The 24,494-nt window shown below is 42.2% G+C and overlaps 4 protein-coding genes across 5 annotated transcripts; 1 reads left to right on the forward strand and 3 right to left on the reverse strand.

Moving 5' to 3' along the window:
* Positions 1-574: 574 nt before the first annotated feature.
* On the forward strand, positions 575-3,367 carry lrrc14b (leucine rich repeat containing 14B). The gene is made up of 3 exons (XM_077009005.1): positions 575-1,620; positions 2,117-2,476; positions 2,615-3,367. Exons 1-3 carry the CDS (start codon positions 716-718, stop codon positions 2,928-2,930), a joined length of 1,581 nt encoding a protein of 526 aa, XP_076865120.1. The 5' UTR covers positions 575-715; the 3' UTR covers positions 2,931-3,367.
* A 57-nt stretch (positions 3,368-3,424) lies between these two features.
* uqcrb (ubiquinol-cytochrome c reductase binding protein) lies at positions 3,425-4,787 on the reverse strand. 2 transcript variants are annotated; one of them, XM_077009027.1, is made up of 4 exons: positions 4,701-4,787; positions 3,958-4,026; positions 3,697-3,863; positions 3,425-3,619 (listed from the first exon to the last, which is right to left on the reverse strand). In XM_077009027.1, exons 1-4 carry the CDS (start codon positions 4,717-4,719, stop codon positions 3,542-3,544), a joined length of 333 nt encoding a protein of 110 aa, XP_076865142.1. In that variant the 5' UTR covers positions 4,720-4,787; the 3' UTR covers positions 3,425-3,541. The 2 variants fall into 2 exon arrangements, with proteins under 2 accessions (XP_076865142.1, XP_076865143.1); XM_077009028.1 differs by lacking the exon at positions 4,701-4,787 and adding an exon at positions 4,272-4,672.
* Positions 4,788-5,539: 752 nt separating this feature from the next.
* mterf3 (mitochondrial transcription termination factor 3) lies at positions 5,540-8,967 on the reverse strand. The gene is made up of 7 exons (XM_077009030.1): positions 8,316-8,967; positions 7,992-8,144; positions 7,514-7,703; positions 7,012-7,159; positions 6,339-6,410; positions 6,024-6,185; positions 5,540-5,881 (listed from the first exon to the last, which is right to left on the reverse strand). Exons 1-7 carry the CDS (start codon positions 8,665-8,667, stop codon positions 5,687-5,689), a joined length of 1,272 nt encoding a protein of 423 aa, XP_076865145.1. The 5' UTR covers positions 8,668-8,967; the 3' UTR covers positions 5,540-5,686.
* A 257-nt stretch (positions 8,968-9,224) lies between these two features.
* Positions 9,225-22,204, reverse strand: rad21b (RAD21 cohesin complex component b). Its single transcript, XM_077009031.1, has 14 exons — positions 22,076-22,204; positions 19,330-19,518; positions 19,045-19,174; positions 17,232-17,331; positions 16,799-16,905; positions 15,448-15,657; positions 15,235-15,360; positions 14,567-14,698; positions 14,016-14,239; positions 13,543-13,696; positions 12,558-12,706; positions 11,939-12,100; positions 11,673-11,756; positions 9,225-10,549 (listed from the first exon to the last, which is right to left on the reverse strand). Exons 2-14 carry the CDS (start codon positions 19,471-19,473, stop codon positions 10,358-10,360), a joined length of 1,914 nt encoding a protein of 637 aa, XP_076865146.1. The 5' UTR covers positions 19,474-19,518; positions 22,076-22,204; the 3' UTR covers positions 9,225-10,357.
* Between the last annotated feature and the right edge of the window lie 2,290 nt (positions 22,205-24,494).

Here is a 24,494-nt window from a genome sequence, read left to right on the forward strand (position 1 = left end):
AACACGAGGGTGGGGCGTGAAGTCAGACACAACCAGGAAATTCAAAATAAAGAATGCTAACGCCTTTGGAGGCTTTGAGGCATTAGAAGCTGGCCATTGCTCACAATCCATCTTCTTCCTGTTCATTGAGGGAACACACTCACTGTTCTTATATATCCTTGATCCAATCACGGTTTTAATGATGTTCTGTTTGTGTTAACTCTAGTTCAACAGGGTCTTGTAAAGGTTACACTGTGGAACTGCTCATGCTAATTCCTAACGTGAGGCCCATTCTTGCAATAGTTTCCTAAAGAGTTGGGCACAGAAAAAAATTAAGATATGTCATGTAGAGGGCATAGCTCTAATAATGCAGATTTGTATTGCAATATAACAGAATGATAGCAGCGTAATAACAGAAGCATAGTAAAGTTACATTTAAAAAAGGACATTATTGCAGAAGTTGACCGCCATCCTGTACAAAACCTAATTGCTAGCCAAGGTTTCAAACAGAATGTGCGCCCGCTAGCCAGAGCATGTCTGAAGCCACGAGACAGCTGCTCCTAAAAATAAACCCTTCTCAACTACCACCTCCTCACGCTCACAGTGCAGCATACAGCTTGACACATCCCATGTTGACACACATGACAGCACAAGGCAAAAAACCCAGCTTTCCTTCACCTTGCCAAGAGGCTGACAGAAAAACGTGGGGAGAACTCAAGAGCACCTCACGACAGACATGAAGAGCCTGAAGTTCTTGGCAGCAGAGGGCTTCGTTCGAAGAGGTCCGAGAGCTGGTGAGAACCTCAGTTTCCTGTCTTACGATATCTACCCCATCCTGTTTAAGGCCGCCTTCCTGCAGGAAGAGGCCGATGTGCTCCATGATGTGGTGGAGACGTGGCCCCTAGCCGAGCTCCATCTGGGGAAACTGCTGGGAAGGACGCCGGACTGCCAGGCTGATCTAACATCCCGCACCTGCAGACCCTGTCTCACGGCCGTGCTGACGGGCCTGCGGGACTACGTCCTCAGTGCCCCGACCACATACGGCAAACTGCTGCGCGTGGTCGATCTGACCGGCCTGCGGGACATCGAGCATCAGACCTGCCCGTGCAGACGAACGCTGGGACGCTGGGGGCGCACCGAGCTGCTCGCCCGCATGTGCTACGAGACCCTGGTGGCCATGCAAGCGGGCCGGGCAGCACCGTCAGCCTTCGAGGTGGAGGTGGACGTCCGGCTCGACGCCTTTGTGACGGGACGGAACTATGAGGCGGTGGCCCAGGCCCTGCTACTGGTCAAACACTGTCCGCTGAAAGTGCGCTGTGCAGGGCTGCGTGTGGACTCACTGGCTCTGAAGAACCTGTTCTACCTGCTGCGGCTGGCCGAGCCTCCGGGCCTGCGCAAGCTGGAGGTGGTGCACAATGTGCACCTGGAGGCGCCGCACCTGGAGGTGATGATGTCGCAGCTGCAGTTCCCCCAGCTGCGTTCGCTCAGTCTGCCAGCGCAGGCCCTGGACGTGCGCAGGCTGGGCGCAGACGACAGGGGCCTGCTCGCCGACCTGGGGCAGCTGATGAGCAAGATGACTGAGCTGAGAGAGCTCTACCTGGGCTTCTCCACCCTCACGGGACATCTGCGCCAGCTGCTAAGGTGAGGAGATGTGATGTTGCCCAAGAGCATAGGCTGAGAGGCCTGCTTCAGCGCTACTAAAGCAAGCACTTCACTGTGGTGAAGTAAAAAAATAAAATAAAAAATACAAATGAATGTATAAGAACAGGCATGGGTGCTTCATGTGGTAGGATAGACACAGACCACATGCCAAAAGCTACAAGATGTGCCCCGCGTGCCCGAGGTGTCCGGGTGACAGTACACTCTGCATGAGTAGCTGTTGCTTCTCACTGCCATGTGAAAGTTGTGCATGTTCATTGTAAAGTGACCTGGGGGTCCTTGAGAGGCATTATAAAAATTTCATTCATTCATACATCTGACAGCTGACACAAGAGCTCAAAACAATGCTGAGTGTGGTAATAACCAGTTATTAGCATCTTAAAATAAGTTTGACATTTTTTTGGCTTATGATTATATATATACATACGGCTCATAATTTATTTACTCAGAAAAATAATTGTTTCCCCGTGGTGCTCAGTCCTCTGAACACTCCGCTGCAGTGCATAGAGCTGGCCAACTGCTGCCTTAGCCCTGTGGACATGGCTTACCTGGCCAACAGCCTGCACAGCGAGTTCATAGAGAAGCTGGACCTGAGCGGCCACGTTCTGGCGGACGTCTTTCCCAACACCTTCCGGAAGCTGCTCCACCGGTGCTCAGCTACACTCACTAGCCTGGGCCTCGAGGAGTGCGGCCTGTCATCTGACAACCTGGACCTCCTCTGCCAGGCCCTGGAACCCTGCCGTGGCCTGCAGGAGCTGAAGTTGATGGGTAACCCCCTGAGCACAGCAGCCCTGCGTCACCTCTTCAACACGCTGGCACAAGGCTACCCGGCTCTGAGGTGAGGACATTCCAACATGTATCACAAAACATTTCAGGCGGGACGTCGATAGGAACGCAATTGGTCCGCACATAAAACACACGCACATACTGTGGTCATTATGCTTCGTTTGCAGCTCAGGAAATGTTTTGTTGTTAGGTACGTAGAGCTGCCAGTGCCACGTGACTGTTACCCTGAAGATGCAACCTATCCACTGGATGATTCAACACTACTCAATTATGACCAGGACAAGTTCCACCAAGCCAGGGCAGAACTGGTGAGCATTCTTGAACGAGTTGGAGAAGGACACATAGAAGTGTGCACACCTCTGTTTGGGGCCTACGATCCTGACATCCACGAGACAAGCAACGAACTGGGGGTGTCCATGCTGCACTCGTTTAACAATGTCATAGGGAGCTTCATAGACACAGTAAAGAATGTTAGCGAACGCAGAGAACAAAGCATGAAAGAGTAGCACTTTCATATTTGCATGTTGCCATTTGCAAGGATCATGAATCCAAAACTTGAGCTGCAGGTATTTATGCAGCACAGTACACAATTTTAAATATTCAAAAGTTTCCATACACCATGTGTGAACACCTTATTTCATGCAATGTATTCTATGAATTAATATGACAAAGCACATAATATAGTGCAGAATTAGATTCTATGTTCTGCCAAAGAAGTAACTAAGAGTGAAGGCAACATCTGGTATGCCACTTGCAACCATGACACAGAAATTATTACTCATGTTTCATTGTGTGTAAAACGCAGTAAGATATTTGCTAGAGAAGTCTGGTCCAATAGCACTGAGAATATTTATATAATAGAGTCCCATTTGGTCACGTCTGTGATTCCAAGCACGTCTTGGACATTTGCATGTCATATCTTTTTAATAAACATTTAAATGACTACTTCTGTATTTTCTATACATTTTAAATGCCAATTACCAAGACAAACAAGCGGAGAAACTTGTCAGAAAGGAAATTTTAATACATACACATACATGACAATTGATAAACTTTATCTTATGCACAAGAGAGCAAGCCACCAAAAGAGAGAAAGCATGGCACTCTTCCCTTTAGCCTACTTCCTCTGCCACTCTTCCTTTTCTTTTCGTTCACGGATAACCTCCTTCAAGTAGGGCTGAAGGTACAGTACATCCTATACACAGACACAGACACTTTCAGTTCAAATCACCCACAGAGCAGTCTTCTCCGCAGTAAGTAGGTAGTACTTACTTCCTCATATTTTGTCCACTGGTCCTTTGGAAGAATCTGCTGTTTCATAGAGAGATCAAGAGCCCTCTTGATGCGGAAATTTCGGTCATGGTACAGTGGTTCTGGAAGTCGTTGAACGGCCTCTTTAACATCAGGGTTCTCATAGAGTGTGTCATCTCGCATCAGCCCTGAAAGGCATGGTACAACACAGCAAGTTTGAATACTCAGTTACACACATTCTGAACAAAACAGTGCAACACAGAATGCCAGTGTTCACATTACCAATCTTGTTGAAACCGCAAGCATTGTAGTACCACTTTCTGAAGCCCAACACAAGCCTGCTGGTTGCTGCTGTTTTGAGAGAAGGAATCAAAAATACAATTAATAATACGAAATAATACTCACAAATATAAACAGGAGCTATAAAAAGTTTATACTGATACAGCCATACTAATGACAAAAGAGAGACATAAGGAGGTTACCAAAAGGTCATTCACAATGCTGAAATCAGAACAGAGTCAAACCAAATATTTATTTTACCATTATCGTTATTGAGCTCAATTATAGTAAACTCCTAATAGAAAATATCTAATTACCAAATTAAAGTATCCAATAGATAGCTAGAGATATTGCAGGGAGTGTAAAGCGAATTGACAACGTAACAGTTAATTACATAATTACAGACATAGCTACAATCTCTAATCAATACGAAGCAACATCACGTTCACAAACCCCGACATTTCCCCCTCTAGCTGCTCTGGTCCCTCTAGCTAAGACAGCCAGTCCTCTAGTGTGTGTCCAGGCAGCTACGCTAGCTGTGTTAGCATCGCTAAGACTGGGGGGACAAACCAAGGCTAGAGGACACTGGCGGTTACGACAAACGCGACATAACGAAGACAGGAAACAACAGCAGAAAATAAACAACTGATAAAGACGCAAGAGATATGAAGTGTATTCGTAACAAAATGAACATAAACTATATCCACTGACGCTTATTAAACATGACAGAAACGACAGATATTTACCTGGTGCCTTTGACGCCATCTTTAATACCAGTGAAGCAGCAAAGAACTCTGGGAAAAGTGACGTTTGTATAACGGGAGACCCGAAGAAGACATTTAATATATTTATTTAACTTGATGATCAATAACGCTGCTTCCCTTTTTATATGAACATTTACACCAGAATATTTCAGAGTTGTATAATCCAGGTTCAGAATGTAAAAGTCCTCACCAGGATTTTGCTCAAGCTTGCTAGATTTATTAATTAGTGCAATCCAGGTAAAATTAGTGGAATCAACACAATCCAGGAAGCCTGAGCAAAATCCTGGTGAGGACTTTTACTTTTTGAACCTGGATTATACAACTCTGGAATATTTTATATGTAATACGCCAGAATGTTGCGAACTCAACACAGGAAAAGGGTTGACATATTTTGAACCTTTTGAGCGTTTCTATTTTTTCTTCCACATAATTTAAAAGCAAAAATATATAGACTTTATACTTCCCTACAACTTGCATGTCATAGGACAGTGGCAAACTTATGAAACTCCCTCCAGTGCATCGAAGACTTTTGAAGCTTCCGGCGTGATTAATCGTTTGGTATTGAACGTCCCATCTCTAGCATCAACGCAGCCTGATGCAGGGGTGAAAGGCTATTATATGGCTTGGTCAACAGCCGAACCGAATAGTGTTTAAATAGAGGCAATTTTTAATCGAATAGTATCTGTGCATTTCTTACCTATATATCACTTGTCATATTACATTAATTTATACAGAGCATACGTTTTCTAGCTTATTGCCTCCTAACTGCATTTATTTTTAAATGAAAAATAAGTGAAAAATAAGTAACAAATTGTTCATAGATTTATTATAATTTAGTACAAAATATCCAACAGAAACAAATTACATAAAAAAAACAATTTGACATTATTTGACAATTTGACATAAGTCAAAAGAGCAAACACTTTGCTGCAAAATTAGAACCCAACCTTCAAACTTTACTTTGACCACTACAGAGTTTTTTGAAATCGTTCAAAATCATCAAGAGAAGCCAATGCAATTTCAGCACAGAAGACCTCATCAGGCAAGGACACAAGACGCTCCAGGGAGATGTAGTTAGGATGAACTGGGTCATAGTGGGCCCGACCCAAGTAGTCGAGGAACAGGTGCCGCTCTTTTATACGAAGGAACTTTGCATTGAGGACCTGTACAAAATGTTATGAGAGATGTTTAATGCCTTCATTTATATCTGAATGAAAATATAAAATACAGACTATTATTATATTAGGGGAAAGAGATTTTAATTTTTTTCCCCATGACGTCTGAAGTGAGTGAGAAAGAATATACCTGTGGGAACTTTGCAATGAGAAAATGAGGAACACCCATGGTGTTGTGGACGAAGTCAAATATTTGTGTCAGCTTTCTCTTGTTAGCTGTTAGCACTTTTGGTATTTTGGAGACGATGTGCTGGATTTCATTTTTACGAAAACCAAACTCCAGTTCACATACCTATGTGAAAAAGGAAAATGTAATGTTTGTTTTCTTTATGAGGATCACAGTATAAGAAAAAAAAACAGAACTAAGATAAATGCATGAAGTCATGGGACACAACCTATATAACTTGCAACTGATAACATAATATTTACATTTTACACTTTGTACCTTTAAGTTTTCCTTTACTGGCTCTAAACTTCCACAGAGTAATCTAGGGAGGCGAGTCACAACATCTCGTGTCTGAAAGTAAAATGAGAAATAATTATTACCTAAAGAAAAAGATCTGCATGTTAAATTAGCATACTAACTAGAATACAATACAGACACTAATCATTCCAGAAAGAAAGCGACATGGTTGTGAAAGGTCTCAGTGCTACCTCATGAAGGTCTCCTTTGTAACATTTCCATTTCAAAGTTTCCTGTACAACATTTCAGTGGTGTGAGGGCTAAAGCACTTCTGAAGTGTGTTGTGTTTCCACTGGATAATTGTCAATATACATCTGAATCAGGGGTTATTTTTTATTTTTTACAAAGAATTTCTTTACCATCTTCTTTAATCACCTTTCCCTCAATATACATTAAGCACTGTTTTCTTATGGATTTGTTTCTTATTTTGAAAATTGAGGTCTTAAAAACTCAAAAACAGAAGGAGAAAAATGGGTTAATGTTTTGTTTTAGTTTTCCATTCCTGCAATAAAACGTCTTTAGTAGTGCAACAGCAGCAGCTTGACAAATCCTCCTCAATTGTGCAGTATTATGTTCACAAACACTGAGCGTGCATTTCTTCCCACACTTTTAATTCCAACTCTAAAATGTGGAAGAGAATGGAGCACATCCCCACCTTTTGGGCACTGAAGCCCAGCTGTTGCTGGAAAAATCCAAGACGGTTGTCCATCCTTTCAATGCTAAAGTTGAGCAGGTACGGAGCTTTGCTTGCCATAGCAGCAACTGCCTCTGGACTGAACTTCTTTGACTTTAAATACGCAACCCTTTTGTGTAAGAATCTTAGTGTTACTGATAGCCCAGACAACCTCTGGAACAATTTACTATACAATCCAACCAATGACCAAAGCTTCAATGGAGAAACATTACACTAAAAGAGTACATGATCATTACATATTACAAGACATTCTTCTTAAATAATACTTATTTAAATGTAGTGAAGAAACAATACCAACTTAGAACAACCAAATGAAAAGGATACATATGACAACAAGGTTGAGTATAATGTTTAAGACATGACAAGATCATGAACATCTCTTTTGTTTATCTGCTAGGACATCTGTCTTAAAATCAGCCCCCATGTATATCTGCACTAGTGTTCAGGTGCAAACTTCACTGACCTGGCTTGCAGGTTTTCCAGACTCTCTGTAAGTATAAAAGGGTTCTTGCTAAGTAGTGGTCCCAACTGAGTGTCTTCAACTCCCAGGTCTTTCAAGAAATAGAGTCGTGGTTCCACATCGCTTTGAAAGTTCAACCTCACCAGCATAGAGCCAACATTAGGCCGCTGCTCTAGTTTAGACAGACTGACACCTAGAAAGAGATTGAGGTCATGGTCAACACACAGACCAAATAATGCCAGTCTAATACGCACCAACACTAGATATATACCTAGCTGAACCAGTCTAATACGCACCAACACTAGATATATACCTAGCTGAACCAGTCTAATACGCACCAACACTAGATATATACCTAGCTGAACCAGTCTAATACGCACCAACACTAGATATATACCTAGCTGAACCAGTCTAATACGCACCAACACTAGATAAATACCTAGCTGAACCAGTCTAATACGCACCAACACTAGATATATACCTAGCTGAACCAGTTTTTGTAGTGTTTCTGATTTGTCCACATAGTCCCTAAGGGTGAATGTGGTAGGAGGAAGACCAGGCGGGACAGTGATCTGTATGGCATCCTGCTCACTGATCTCCTCAAATGGAGAAGGACACGGTAATTCATCCAAATCTGTACAACAGACAAAAGACAACAAGCCATAATAGCAGCACTTAGGTATGTTTTGCATAAATTGTAGTAATGTATATACACACGAATATGTGCAGAAGGAGAATTTTATTATGACTAGTTTGAAATTAATACAACATCTACGTTTTCTCAAATGTTGAAAAAGATACACACCGATTAACGACTGACAGGCAGGAAATGACACTTGCGTGCTGGCTGTCTGGTGCAAGTTGCTGTCCTTTAACGCTATTACATGGTTCCCATCTTTTTTCTCTTCAAGAACATCACTTCTGTGTGGTGTGGCTTGCTGATCACAGAGGAACCGAATTCCACATGCTTCCCATCTCTCCTTATTCCTCTGCGAGAGGTTCTGACACCTCGATATGGGGGAACCGCGCGGTGCTGGTCGGCCAAGGTGGCAGAGGTTAGCCAGTGGAAGAACACATCGAGGACGGTCCACAATCTCAGCTTTTACAGGCATGAGCCTGGCGTTCAGAAAACCCACACATCGACGGCAAAGATACATGAGTACAGCACAATGAAGGCAAACAAGTCCACTGAGTAGATCTTATCCTGACCAAGTCAGCGAGGAATCAACATTAAACTCACGACTCGTGACAACACCCTAAGATTCAAACTAACAGCACCTCACAACTTTAATTACCACAGATAGCATCACTTATTCATACTACGCTCAAGCGTGGATTAAGTTTGGAGTGTGTTGACGTATAATGTTTCAACACAGCTTTAACGTTTTCATCCGTTAGTAAACTATCCATCCATGCCTGTCCATGCTAGTTTGTTCTTCTTCGGTCTCGAGGTGGAAGTTCAAAGCAACATTTAGTAACACAGTGCCACCTCGCGCCTCGGCGCCAGTGGTGCATCGCCTCTGTTCAAAGCAGTCTATGTAGTCAACCTGAACATACTGTAGCCTCCAATATTAAAAAAAAAACTTTTAAAGCAATTTCATAATTGATATATTATCTCATTATTACGAGGTATTAACAGCAAATCATCTGTATTCATCATTACTTAGCATTCTATGTTGTCACAAAAATCTTAATTCTTTGTTTTTTTCTTTTTTATATTTTATTACAAAAGTTAGATAACATGTATCAGGGCTACAGGCATATCTATAACAAAATGCATGATGGTAATAGTGTTTTCAACATTAAATGTGAACACGAAATGGAAGCTGACAAAGCAAATATGGATAAAAGATGTCCTGTAACAGGATGATTACTTAGATAAGGAAGAATATAAAAACAAACAGTCATTTTCTGTAACATTTTTAAAATGTGCTGCACTTTCATACATAAGGCTAATAATAGACAACAAAACAACAGGTGCATTTCTCCAGAGTACTTACACAACGGACAGTGGAAATGGGAAAAAAATTACATTTTAAACAAATGGCACAAATTCAATATATAATTTAATATAATGTGTATCACAGTAAATATCAATCAATCTCATTTCATCTTTGTCTATATATGACAAATTAAAAAGTATATATGACAAATTTGAATCTGTCCTTAGGTGCGTGTTCATAACATTCATGCTCTGAGAGCTTTTGGGACAGTGACGATACACTTGAAAACTTTGTGAGAAAAGCATTTTGAAAACAAATAAAGACATGGACAGCTCTGAACAGTGAAAATCTTTCTACATTGTTCTTCCATGTGTCAGGAGTTCAAATACAAATGATTATTATTATCATCATTATTCACATATGTTTCTTGTTAGCTTATGCAAAGATGTCACTGTAACAAAAATTCACATGAACCATTATACATCAGGCAACATATTCCGTTTGGATCATGCACAATTAGTGGATTAAGTCAATTCACACATACATAATTACAAATGATAGATTAAAAAGGATCATTAGCAAATACGTATTAGAAATGAAGCAGACCGAAACCTCTGTAGTAAATACAATATTTCAAATGAGTGCAGAAAGCCACAGACTACAGTTGCTCTGCAGTGTTCATATTCTAGAATACAACTGCAACACGTTCCTATATAAAACGAGCGCTGCAAAACGTGGTCCTACATCAACAGCCCTCCTCTTCTGCTCGAGGGTCAGATAGCACATGTAAGTCACATAAAAACACACATAGCTAGATAACCGCAACACATCATATACAAAACAAAAAACATCAAAGTAATAAAACCAGCCAGTGTAACCTCACGTGAGCACGTGGCGTGACGGTCTATATGATGTGAAACCTGGGGCCGGGCGCGGCGATGATGTCACTGTAGGGCTGTGTCTGGGTCAGCTCCACTGCTTGCTGCTTCTTCAGCACCAGGAAGCTGTAGAACTTGGCGGCCGCCTGCTTTTTGTTGTTGTTTTTGCAAAGGTCCAGCAGACTGATTGATTCTGCGCCAGTTTTGGCGAGCACCCTCTGTGCAGACAGCGTACAAACAACAAAAGCACCATGAGTGGAATGGATAAATCTTTTTTGAATTTTAAAGGACATCTCTGGAAAAGAAGTGTCAAGATCAATCTCCAAAACCAGAGCTGGGCTGCTCTGATCTACAAATAGAACAGACAATTCATGTCTAAATAATAATCATAGAACAGTTCATGTCTAAATAATAATAACAGAACTGTTCCTATCTATATAATAACAATAGATCTCTTTGTGTCTATATAATAATAATAATAGTTAATCCCTCACACAAACATGTCACGTTGTGGGGAGGCCCCCTGCTGGTCGCCCCCGTTTACAGCGGCAGCTGTCCTGTTTTGGTCACGTGATGTTCGTCCCTCAGGTGGGAGGACCTGTGATCCGTCTCACCTGAGGGTTGTTTGTCTATATATGTCTTGTCTTTGTACCAGTTGACTGCTGGTTATTATTTCCTTAATCTGGATCTATGTCACGGGTATTTGGTTTGCGCACTTTCTATTAAACCATCCTCTTTCCCTGAGACTTGGCGTGATCACTTCCTTTTTAGTTGCTCACCCTGCCTGTCACAAAACAGTAATAAAAAACCCATCATGGGTCAGGCTGCCGGATGTTTCACTGTGTGGATTGTACGGATATCACAACCTATTCCACGGGAAACAAAATGTGAACACCTTTTTTGCACTCAGATTTAAACACAAACCTAATAAGAGGAAAAGTAGATCATACACCGACATATTGTAATACATTGGTGTTCTAGAGCTTTCAACAGAGGTTTTATATATAATGATATAATTAATCTAACAATACAAACTGAACTATTATAATTAAATATTTACATAGGTTAAATGAATACTGATAAACGTGTTGCTGCTGTTAGCTTCTGCTATAGGTGTCATACATGTCTTCTTCAATAAATTACTTCTAAGTCCTAATTTCAACAAAACCTCTTGATTTCAAAATGGCTTGATATGAATTTTCAAATTTTTCTTTGTATGCATACAACATTTTCACAAATCAAGCAAATTCTCAAATGTACTTGTCACTATGCTGTGTCTTCCTATGCAGTTTGTTTAAAACCTCCTGGAGCCACTCATTGCAGAATGACCTCTGGACGTACCTGCAGACCATGCAGCATCTGCTGGGTTCTCTTATTCCACCTCCTCTCCTCCTGGTCCTGGTCTCCTCCCTGCCCCTCCTCCTCCTGACAAGCACAAAAGCAGCAGAGTTATGGTTTGAGCAGGTGTTACAATTTGAGCAGGTGTTACGGTCTGAGCAGCCGTTACGGTTTGAGCAGGCGTTACGGTCTGAGCAGGCTGGTAAGCCCAAGTTGACTACAGGCTGACGAACTAAAGGTTTCTTGAGTCACAAGGCAGTGCGCCTCACCTCATCATCATCTTCGTCATCCTTCTTCTCCTTGCTCTTCTCTCCGAGCAGGTCAAATTCAGGGATAAGCTGTGCGATGTTGGTAGGCTCTTCTGGAGGCAGCTCCACCGTCTGCATGCTGAGCCGTGTGGACACGATAGAGGAACGGTCGTCCTCGAGCATCTACACACACACACACACACACACACTATGGGTCAGGATAACATGAGAGACGAACGTCCTCCAGCATCTACACACATCTACATCTACATCTACGCAATAGATAACACTCTTTCAGGCTTTAGAGAGTAGAGAGTACACTGATATCTTACAACTCCCCCAGCCCTCATTATTCCTTAAACTGCTTGTGTTTGCTTCCTCCTCGCCTGCTACGCCCCGGACATGCTGCCCTTCTGGGGAATGAAGACATCAGAAGGCCGATTTCCACAACGACTAAAGCGTATCAATGATGTCTGTGTACGCACTCACAAAAACCACGCCACCAGTTAACAGGCTTAGCAGTCTGAATGTTGATAGGCAACAAACTTCACTAATTGCTTTGCTTTGAAGAAAGCAAAAACTTGAGTAAGTTATGAGGCGTGCAGGATGGTGAGGTCCGAGAGGCGCTGGCCACACTCACAGGCAGGGCAGGTTCTGTGTCCTGCACCCGGCGCTTCTGCCCCCGCTGGCCCGGGGGAGGAGGAGGCATGACTGTCTCATCCAGGGTGGTGCGGCTGCCCTCCATGGCAGAGGCCTGTAGCACACTGGGCTCCTCCAGGATGGTCTGGTCTGAAACCACACACACGTACGTATCCACACACACACACACACACACACACACACACACACACACACACACACACACACACACACACACACACACACACACACACACACACACACACACACACACACACGAACAAATCAGCTGCAATAAATTTTACCTTACTTTATTTGGTAAAATTATTTGGTTAGTAGTTTCTAAAACGAACCATCAGTGAGTGACAAATCACATGCTTCTATTTAAGGTGAACCATTAAAAAAACTTCACTTATCCACATGGATTAGCTGCTTTGAGACATAACCATGGTCAATTTGTTTAGCATATATCTTAAATGCTGTGAATGGATGGATCTATTTACCTATATGACCTGCTTATGTAGTTTTATGTGCTTATATGCTCTGTAAACATTGAGCTCTTTTCTGCCTCCAAGGGCAATATCAGTAAGAGACGTGCACGGCAAATCAAGATTTTCACCACTTCTTAGTATAACTCAAGCTCAGCAAGAGTGTGATGGAGCCCGTAAGGAGAGGGCCGTGTGACAGAGAGGCCATCTCTCAGGAGGGTGCAGTGCTGTGCTGCTGGATCTGATCAGAGCACATTTGTCCCCTGGACCACGGGGAGGGGGGGGGTGAGGACAGACATGGCTGCTGCTCTCCCTTCGCTACTAAGTCTGAATTACACTATGAAAACATACCATGACAGTACTTTCCTGTTCAGATCACATCTTAGCCCTACCTCACGCAACATGCTTAAACATGTGTTCATGTTCCCAGTAGTCCAGTACTGATATACAGTACCATGGCGGTGGTGTTCAGAACGAGTTCTGCTGCTGGAGTCTTACCGATGATGTCTCTCTGCTGAGACAGAGCCTCCTCCCTCGGCACCTCGGGGTTCTCCAGGTCTTTGAGGAACTCGTCCAGACTGTCTGCCTCCCCGCCCTTCCTCCTCTTCCTCAATTCCTCTGGCACGAGAGGGGTCAGGCACCGTGTGAACATCTATAGGACAAAATACACCCACACACACACACGCGCGTGCTCTTAAGCACTGTAAAGAATTTGCTTCCAGTGTAACATATAATTGTCTCATATAACTGGCCTTTAGGTTTTTAAATCCCTCAACTGGCCTTTGTTAAAATCTCTCAAGAGGAACCATGATACCTGTCACGTTTGTTGAGCTAAAATTCAAGGTCTTGTCATTTAAGCATCTTAAGCCCTGCCCAGGCCATCTCCAGGCTCTAGGCTCCACCCACCCACCCATCTTCTCTAGGCTCCACCCACCCTCCAGGCCCTTTTCTATCTGCAGACCCATCGTGACCTTGAGGAGCCTGCTATTCCAGAGAGGCTGTGCGGGCAAGGAGAAGAGCTTCTCCACCCCTCCGGTCTCCTTCCACATCATCAGCTTCTTGGTGGGCGGAGCCAGGTCCAGCGTGGTGACGATGTCGGAGTAGTCACTCAGCTGCGCCCGGATGGTCTTACTGTCCAGCTCCTTCACACTGTCCACGATCAGCTTCCTCTTCCTCTTCGCTTTGGTTTCCTTCACTAAGACATACAGCAATGATGAAGATGCTAGGACATGAATATTGAATATAACACTGCAGGTTTCATAGTCTGAATTAATTTTAACTAATTAAATATTACTACTACTGACTACTAACTACTAACGTGGGGTTTTGAATTACCCGATTTTTGCTGGCCTGTTTTCACATGTCCTTAATGAATCAATACGTGATTGTCACACTCCTTACACCAACCATCCTAACACATTATATGAGAAGTCTGAGCAGGAATGAACGCATCTGAAAAAACACCGCCACCCAGTTCTGTGGTGTGGAGTCTGTCAGGCCGCGTGGGTCACGGTGAGCGGACCTGTGATGTCGATGGGCTCCAGAGCAAAAGCCTCATCTTCGTTGTGCACCAGCGTGGTCTGCTCGGTTTGGTCAGCCATGGTGGGGAGCTGCTCAGCGGGACCAGAGTCCGGACTGTCTGGGCCTCCGGCAGCTGCACACATTATCACCCCATATCCGTTACTACCCTGTCCTGTCCTGCAGGGACACATTATCACTCCATATCCGTTACTACCCTGCCCTGTCCTGCAGGGACACATTATCACCCCATATTCGTTACTACCCTGCCCTGTCCTGCAGGGACACATTATCACCCCATATCCGTTACTACCCTGCCCTGTCCTGCAGGGACACATTATCACCCCATATCCTTTACTACCCTGCCCTGTCCTGCAGGGACACATTATCACCCCATATCTGTTACTACCCTGCCCTGTCCTGCAGGGACACATTTTCACCCCATATCTGTTACTACCCTGCCCTGTCCTGCAGGGACACATTATCACCCCATATCTGTTACTACCCTGCCCTGTCCTGCAGGGACACATTATCACCCCATATCTGTTACTACCCTGCCCTGTCCTGCAGGGACACATTATCACCCCATATCTGTTACTACCCTGCCCTGTCCTGCAGGGGCAGCCTTTTAGGACGAGAGAACCACAGTCGGGCAGAAAAAAACTCTCATACGGGACAAGTTGTCGAAGTCGTCTTCATCATCTCCACCATGGTCCTGGGGCATCATGACACTCTCAGTAATGGCTGGAGGATCATCAAAAATGCCACCCCCATCCTCGTTACTAAGAAGCTTGTCCACTGAGAGAAGACAAATCGTGCGTTAACATCAAACCCGTTGTTGTCATATAATTCCACGTGCACTTACTCGAGACGCAGCCATCTTACCCAGCATGCCGCCTTCACTGCTCTCCATCGGGTTGTCTCCAAAGTCGTCTTTGTACTGCTCGTACTCTAGGTGGTTGGCCTTGTCCGTCATCTGCCCACTGCCGGACTCCGGCTCCAGCAGCAGGTTGGACGCGGAGGCCCCGTGGATGATGTCCACCTCGAACGCACTCTCCTCCCGCATCATCTCTCGGTCGTCCATCCCGAAATCAGCTGTGGAACAGACATCACCTCAGTGAGCTGTGCCATGACAAGACCGGACCCTCAAATGTCCACTGTAAAACTTACTCGCTGTGGGTTTTACAGACTATTTCAAGGAGAAAGATGTTAAACTGCATGATTTTTATCTGGTGTGTTTAAAATGGTGGTGTTTTATGCCTTTTAACAACTCTATGAACTAAAGACAACTCTTGAAGTTTAACGATTAGTTTTATTGCTTAGTTTTTGCCAAAATCCAAATCAGGTAATTTCCTTTATTGAATATCTGCTGAAACCAAGCTAAGATGAGTTTGTATCGTCCTAGATAGTAGGACTGCACTCTGCTCAGATGTACTAAGTTAGAAGCTAAGTTAGAAACAGAGATTTAAACATTGTCAGTGACACATCTAGAAGGTTGACTTACATAAACATTGCACATCCTAACAGGGTGTTACAGAGCTGTCTGTGTATGTGTACCATCCATATTGTCTTTAGAACTATAGAACTTAAAACACAAAAACAAAACAACAAACAACAACAAAAAAGCCAACACATCTTACAATTAAACTTTAGGTTTAGAAAATGAACTGAACCAATTGAATCTGTCACAATAATACATTAGAGATGAGTTCATTCATGTTATTTAAGACAGAAGCATCTAAGATATAGCTATTCTAGTTTCATCTTTAGTACAGAATGATGATTAATATTGATTTAATATCTACGTCTAGAGAACACAGACAAAGTCTAGACCCTGCAAATACCTTACATTCATGCTGGGCCAAACAACATTAAAAATGTATTAATGCACTATAGATTATAAATGAATAGGGATAAACAGTTTTTCCAAGCGAACTTTCAGTCCTAGACTATAGACATGTAAAGCTGAATGAAATGTTACATTATTATTATTTTGAGGAGTGTGTTGTTGGTACAGAATCTCCCTCACAGTCTCTTTTGAAAATGTGCCCCACCAGTACAAATCATACATAATGTGCTTTAACGCTACCTCTACAGTAGTGGACTAAGTGGGCGTGCACCTATGACAGCCCGTCATCTTCAAATCTAACTGGCATGTGCATCTAAACAAACAAACAAAAAAACAAGTGGCGATAAAACGCAGGACTGATAATGGGCGTGTGAAAGTGGACCGTACCGAAGTCGTTTTCCTGCAGCAGGTTGAGACTGCCCACCTCCTCTCTCATGGTGATCTCCTCCACGCGCGACTGGTTCAGCGTGAACTGCTGTGCAACGTCAATGTCACTGGAATACACAACACAGCCCAGTCTCAACAACCCTTCAGGGTCACTTTCCTAGACCCAGACTAAACCTAAACCTGGACTAACACAAAGCCTAAAGTGGTGATTCACCACTGACACTGCTGTCTTGTTCATGGCCTGATCACAAAACAGGCCCTAGGCGTTAAAGCCCCCATTACATAAATGTAACACACGCTAAAATAAATGTAACAACACCAGTACAACCGAGATGTGGCAGTGAAATCTTAAAATGCGCTTCTTGATGGTTATTTTTTGCTATATACGAGATCAGCTGCCCCTGATATGTCTGGAGAGGCACCAGAAACTTACTCCAGGTCTGGAAGAGGCTGATCAAAGTCATGGAACTCTTCTGGTAAAGTGATAGCATTGTACGCAGCTTCACGGTTCTCCTCAGGCAGGTCCACCACACCTATATCAAATGAAGGAAACATCTCCTCATTCCTCCTTCTTTGAAGACAGCCCTTTACAGAACGTGGCTGGCAATAATGCATTTCAAATGCCAAGGGAGCCCCTAGTAAAATGTAAACTATGATTAATAGTTACATTTATGTTAGGTAAGGGGAAAGGCCCCAGTGGTCTGTGTGAGATAATTGGAGTTTAAACATTTAATCTGCCTCAACCATTAATATGCCTCAACCTACCATCTCAAATTAACTAGCTGCTGTTATATTAATGCACCCACTATACTCGTTGACAGTAATATATATTTAGGCCAGTTTTTGATCACACTGGCCAACAATGATTTTGCTTTCATGCAAAAATATATATATATATATATATATATATATATATATATATATATATATATATATATATATATATATATATATATATATATATATCCTGTTTATGATGTATGTGTACACACTGTGTTCTCAGAACTTCTCTATCACCCACAGATTTTTATGTTGCAGTGTAGACGCATGTCATAATGAATAGGATGAAAATTAGGTACCAAGTAAAATGGACCCCTCTATGATGGCAGACTACTACTGAACACTAAGACTACTGCTGAACACTGACAAGGGATGTTCCTGAGGCCAAATACAGGCAAAAAACATACATTGTACATTTTAGATGTAACTTTATATGTATAGTTATTGTTATAACATCCTTATTTATGAAGAAGTAATAAATATATGTGATATATAACTGAATTGTCCTGTCACTTGCCCTGAAACCCATGTGCTAAATAATTATATAAACAGATTCGAATTCAGTGTAAAAAGTACTATAAAGTCCACCTGTTAAATCAGTGTTAGTGTGAGCAACCTCTATGAGTCAAACCATGGACGTAATTTTGATTTCATAGGTGGGGGGGGAACAAAAATTGTTTTGGGGGGGGGGGGGGGGGGGGGGGGAATGTGAGAACGTAAATTGTTACTGGAGCGGAGCTCGGAACAGGTGTTTTCTGCATGGTCCTAGCGCTAAACAAATAATTTGTTTTTTAACCGTTAAAAAGTGGGGAGGACATGGCTTCGTTGCTATTTAAATATTTGGTTTTAACTGTAAAACGCAGGGGCAATACAGGCAAAAAACATACATTGTACATTTTAGATGTAACTTTATATGTATAGTTATTGTTATAACATCCTTATTTATGAAGAAGTAATAAATATATGTGATATATAACTGAATTGTCCTGTCACTTGCCCTGAAACCCATGTGCTAAATAATTATATAAACAGATTCGAATTCAGTGTAAAAAGTACTATAAAGTCCACCTGTTAAATCAGTGTTAGTGTGAGCAACCTCTATGAGTCAAACCATGGACGTAATTTTGATTACATAGGTGGGGGGGAACAATAATTGTTTTGGGGGAGTGGGGGGGGGGGGGGGGGGGGGGGGTGTGAGAACGTAAATTGTTACTGGAGCGGAGCTCGGAACAGGTGTTTTCTGCATGGTCCTAGCGCTAAACAAATAATTTGTTTTTTAACCGTTAAAAAGTGGGGAGGACATGGCTTCGTTGCCATTTAAATATTTGGTTTTAACTGTAAAACGCCAAACCCCCCCCCCCCCCCCCCCCCCCCCCCCCCAAATTACGTCCGTGAGTCAAACAGATGCAAACAAAACGTGACTCTCTTCTAGTAACTTCCTGTAAGCCACTTTGGTTTTGATGTACCTGGGCGGAAGGCCATTTTGATCTTGATGAAAGCCTCATTGCAGTCTGCAAGCAGGTACTTTGCTTTTCTGTGGTAGATACGCACGACCCCCAGCAGTAAGTGACCAGAGGTTCGCAGAGCCATTTTCACCTGACACAAGGCAACATTTTCATTAAATGCACATGGGGTGTTTTATTCATAACCTGTGTACATTTTTCTTATGTAGAAGCAGCTTCATTTTTATCTTTTCAACATACACGCAGAAACACTGTATTATACAGCTTTGGTCAGTATTTCAGCTTTACCTTTGGAGAGATGATACTCTCCACACTACTCTCCAGGTTGCACTCAAACACGTGGGCCTTGGTCAGCTTCTTATCCCAGTGGGCCGCCAGCCAGATTTTGGCTAGCGGCCCACGTTTGCTGAGAACAAAGTGGGCGTAGAACATCCTCCCAGCACCTTCTCACAGGTGAGGTGGCTGGGGACGCCAAACCTGGGGTTCAAAAACAGCCAGATGTTACACTCATTCATGCTGTGAGGCCCAGGCTCAGTTGAGATACTGAACCAGAAGATAGTGAACGAGCTCATACACGTACATGTTTGTTCTTACACGTGGTAACTTAATCTAATAAATCTGTGACAGACTCAGAGGGAATGAGAGGAGTACAGGTCAAACTGTAAAGTGCCACCAAACATTGAACTTCACTTCTGTGTAGCTGCTTGACGGTAAATGGTAAATTCAGTGTGGTTAATGGTAATCAACCATTATGACCTCAGCAAGCCTTCCAGGCAAGGCACATTTATTTATATAGCACTTATTTATAAAGCACACAGTAGCAAATCAAAGTGCTTCATATAAGAGTTGTTACGCAGATAAATAAATGCATTTAACAAGGCTATTTAAATTGAAAAGATAAATACAAATGATGTAAACAGAACAAATTGCACACAGATGTCTAAATAAACTGGTAACTAAAAGAGATGCTAAAAATGAAGTGATTAAAGAGTTCAAATTAAACATGAGAAGTGTTGAGATAAATGATAAAGACCTCAGAAATGAAGATTAAACCACATGGAAGTGCATCGTTGTGCTGAAAATGAAAAGTTCAAAGTGGAGTGCTACAAGAAGCATGGCAGCGGTGTTTACACTGGGCTGAAAACCTGGTTAAATACCAAAGTTTTTAGAACCAATTCAACTTCATCGAGTGTCAGGGATATTCTAATTCTGCATTAATTACTGGACAGTGATATCTTCTGTTGTTAAGGTTCTATACTCCACCATACTGCAGCTGAAATGAAACAATGACAAAGACTATATATTTAAATATATACAGGCATATTGTCAAAACTATAATAAGGAGTATAACAAGGCACAGATGTTCTGGTTTAATACGATCTTGAATTCTGAGGTGAATATTTGAAGTATTTTTCAACATATTATATAAATAAGCTTGATTCCAGAGCTCTAATTATATACTGCTCAGATCGGTTTGCTAATTTGATTTCAAAATGAAAAGAGGATGTCCTTGTGTAAAAAATAGTTCAACTAAGCTTATGAATAATGGATCGAGACTGAAGGAGAATTCATCATACTGATAATACACATTTAACGTATACATTATATTCTACTATCTGTAGCCTGTTGTTTTGAAAGTTAATTTTTTGTATTGAAATTGTTACACCTTTTACAGGAATTGTTCCTTCCGCTCCGTGGCCAGCTATGTGAGGCTGCATCATAAGTTCATGCTGGTTAGTTCAAGAGTTCAGGAGTTCTGAAGTTCAGGAGTTCACTAGATGTTGTCATCTAGTGTTTGTTACTGTTTCCTCAACATGAGGACAGAGGAAACATTAAAGCAATAAAGCAGGTCATCACAGGGTTGAGATTCAGAATTTATACAGCATGTGTGTATGTTCATATATAAAAGCTCTATGTGAAATTAACTATTGGAACCGATTTTTAATAATCACTTGTGAACCTAGTGAAAGCATGCAACTGGGTATATTACAGAGGACCACAATAATGAAATGAGGAATTTGTGTTTGAGTGGAGTAGCCTATACTGCTGATAATCCAGAATATACAATTTTGCAGTGGCAGGGGAAGTATGGCTGTCTGTGGATCTATAACACTTTGTAAAGACGAATTCTAACGTCTATAAAAGCGTGTTAACTACTCGCATCAAAATGCACACACCACCACAAAACAACAAAAACTTGTATCAGGAAAATGCAATAATTCAAAATATGCCACTAAGATCCCTATATATTTTTTCATGATCAAAAACTGGAACATAGCCGGGTTAATCACAGGGGACTTGAGACTGTGTTCCCTATATGATCCATGATCCAAAACATATATACATTGTTTTTATCATTGCGTTCGTTTTCTCATTTTGAACCAGTGTACTGAGCTAAAGCAGCACATAAATAAAATAAATAAATAAATAAAAATTGTCAGTATGCAATTAACTACGGATGGCATGAGTACTCTAACTGGAGACCTGTCAAACAGAACAGGGCCTGTGTCACTGACTGCACCAGGCACTGCATGATGATGCAGTAGAACTGACAGCCTGCAGTACTTCTTATTTCCATCTTACAGTTTTCTTGTGTTCAGGTTATTAATAACCAGACCGCGCGCACAACGCGGACCCTCGCGCCGCAGTAGTTTACGTCTGTGCGCTAAAAAGCTGCACAGCGTCGTCGCGACACTTTGCTTCTTTCTAAACATATTCCGTGTTCTCCCGCACTAAATTTATCGCTATGCACTTTTAGCAGGGCAAGTGTTCCTACAAATATTTAAAAAAAAAATAAAAAAGAAAATACAGCTACTGTATTAACAGCGACCTATGGCAGGACTGTCTTTCCCAAACAGTTAGCCGACTGATGTGTGCCCGTTAAGCGAGACCCAGAAGACAACGTTATAAGTAGATATTCGCTAGCTAGCAACATAGCTGGCGGCAACAGTGTCTTATAACGCTAAAATGAGAGTGTATGCATTTAATGCACGTTGCTAAATCAATGCAATTGCTTTTGCTCCGTGTTACTTACAAAAAACGCTCCAATCGTAGCTTTCCTTATTTGGCAACCGTATCCAGGTCCCTCTTTCTCCACCCCTCCTCCTTTGGTACAGTTTCCTGTAAAACAAACAAAATGGCGCCGTCCTCGCTTTCTCTTTCTACCCGCCCTGAGAAAGAGAAATGCAAAGTTTTATCTTAATGTAAATGCGTAATAATTTTTTTGTTGATATCTACGTTCGTATCTAACTACGAAACAACAGCAGACGACAATAACAACTAAACAAGTCTGTAGGGTTCCACTATTATTTACAATAAACTTCAATCAAAATCAACACAGGAGATCTTAAAGATGCATTGAATGCACAGATAAACCTGTATCAATCTCATATTATTACTACCACCACTACTACTGCTACAACCACCACCACACTACTACCACTACTACTACTACTACCACCACCACCACAAAAACCACCACACTACTACTACTACCACTGCCACACTACTACTACTAGCTACTACTACCACCACCACCACACTACTACTACTATTACTACTACTACTACTACTACTACTACTACTACTACCACCACCACCACCACCACACTACTACTACTATTACTACTACTACTACTACTACTACTACCACCACCACCACACTACTACTACTATTACTACTACTACTACTACTACCACCACCACCACCACACTACTACCACTACTACCACCACCACTGCCACACTTCTACTACTACTACTACTACTACTACCACCACCACCACCACACTACTACTACTATTACTACTACTACTACTACTACTACTACTACTACTAATACTACCACCACCACCACCACCACCACACTACTACTACTACCACCACACTACTACTACTACTACTACTACTTGGGTATATTGAAAGGCACTATATAAATTGAACATTCATTCATTCATTCATTCATTCATTCTACTACTACCACCACCACCACACTACTACTACTACTACTACTACCACCACCACCACACTACTATTACTACTACCACCACCACACTACTATTACTACTACCAGGTAAATTGTTAGGTAAATTGGCATTCCCTGATTCCCTGACAAATTCTCCCTGAGTGTGTATTTATGTCTCTTCATGTCCAATAAAAAGCAGTTGTCTGAGTGTGTGTGCATGAATGTGTGTGTGCTTGTATGCCCAGTGGTGTATGGTGCTCCGTCACTAGGGTCTGTCTTCTCCCCCTTTCCTGCACACCATTCAGTCCCCCAGGGGGCTGTGGATGCCGGTAAAGAGTTCGCTGTGCGCAATTGGCTGCCACTTCTCACCGGTGTGTGATTGTTTGTGTAAGAGTTGTACCTGTATTAAGATTGTAAAGCGACCTTGGGTATCTAAAAAGGCACTATATAAGTTGAATCATTCATTCATTCATTCATTCATTCATACCACCACCACACTACTACCACCACCACACTACTATTACTACTACCACCCCACACTACTACTACTACAACCACCACCACCACACTACTACTACCACCACCACACTACTACCACCACTAATACTACTACCACCACCACAACCAACACACTACTACTACTACTACTACTACTACTACTACCACCACCACCACCACCACCACACTACTACCACCACCACACTACTATTACTACTACCACCACCACACTACTATTACTACTACCACCACCACCACACTACTACCACCACTAATACTACTACCACCACCACAACCAACACACTAATACTACTACTACTACTACTACCACCACCACCACCACACTTCTACCACCACTAATACTACTACCACCACCACAACCAACACACTACTACTATTACTACTACTACTACTAAAACTACTACTACTACTACTACAACCACACTACTACTACTACTACTACTACTACTACTACCACCACCACCACCACACTACTATTACTACTACCATCACCACACTACTAAAGCGACCTTGAGTATCTAGAAAGGCGCTATATAAGTTGAACATTCATTCATTCATTCATACTATTACTACTACCATCATCACCACACTACTACTACTACCACCACAGTACTACCACCACTAATACTACTACTACTATTACTACTACCACCACCACCACCACCACCACACTACTATTAATACTACTAACACCACCACACTACTACCTCTACTAATACTACTACCACCACCACAACCAACACACTACTACTACTACTACCACTACTACCACCACCACCACCACTACTACTACTACTACAACCACCACCACCACCACACTAATACTACTACTACCACCTCCACCACCACCACCATCACCACCACCACCACCACCATACTACGACTACCTAATTAGAAAGTAAACACAGATTTTGACTCCCTGGGTCTTTAACTGCTGGCTCTATCAAGTGTGTTATATTATAGCTAGGAAT

Source organism: Brachyhypopomus gauderio, chromosome 6, assembly GCF_052324685.1.
Source record: "Brachyhypopomus gauderio isolate BG-103 chromosome 6, BGAUD_0.2, whole genome shotgun sequence".
NCBI classification, from domain to species: Eukaryota; Metazoa; Chordata; class Actinopteri; order Gymnotiformes; family Hypopomidae; genus Brachyhypopomus; species Brachyhypopomus gauderio.

Excerpts from the sequence above, each read along its gene's own strand:
- uqcrb (XM_077009027.1), bottom strand. Across the intron at positions 3,864-3,957 it reads TTGCGGTTTCAACAAGATTG|GGCTGATGCGAGATGACACA; the intron begins GTAATGTGAACA and ends CATGCCTTTCAG. Across the intron at positions 3,620-3,696 it reads AGTGGACAAAATATGAGGAA|GATGTACTGTACCTTCAGCC; the intron begins GTAAGTACTACC and ends GTCTGTGTATAG.
- lrrc14b (XM_077009005.1), top strand. The coding sequence starts at position 716 with ATGAAGAGCCTGAAGTTCTTGGCAGCAGAGGGCTTCGTTCGAAGAGGT. Across the intron at positions 1,621-2,116 it reads CATCTGCGCCAGCTGCTAAG|TCCTCTGAACACTCCGCTGC; the intron begins GTGAGGAGATGT and ends CGTGGTGCTCAG. Across the intron at positions 2,477-2,614 it reads CAAGGCTACCCGGCTCTGAG|GTACGTAGAGCTGCCAGTGC; the intron begins GTGAGGACATTC and ends TTTTGTTGTTAG.
- rad21b (XM_077009031.1), bottom strand. The coding sequence starts at position 19,473 with ATGTTCTACGCCCACTTTGTTCTCAGCAAACGTGGGCCGCTAGCCAAA. Across the intron at positions 14,240-14,566 it reads GGAGCCCATCGACATCACAG|TGAAGGAAACCAAAGCGAAG; the intron begins GTCCGCTCACCG and ends TGTATGTCTTAG. Across the intron at positions 12,101-12,557 it reads ACACAGAACCTGCCCTGCCT|ATGCTCGAGGACGACCGTTC; the intron begins GTGAGTGTGGCC and ends GTGTGTGTGTAG.
- mterf3 (XM_077009030.1), bottom strand. The coding sequence starts at position 8,667 with ATGTATCTTTGCCGTCGATGTGTGGGTTTTCTGAACGCCAGGCTCATG. Across the intron at positions 7,160-7,513 it reads CTGGAAAACCTGCAAGCCAG|GGTTGCGTATTTAAAGTCAA; the intron begins GTCAGTGAAGTT and ends CTTACACAAAAG. Across the intron at positions 5,882-6,023 it reads TCATTGCAAAGTTCCCACAG|GTCCTCAATGCAAAGTTCCT; the intron begins GTATATTCTTTC and ends CATTTTGTACAG.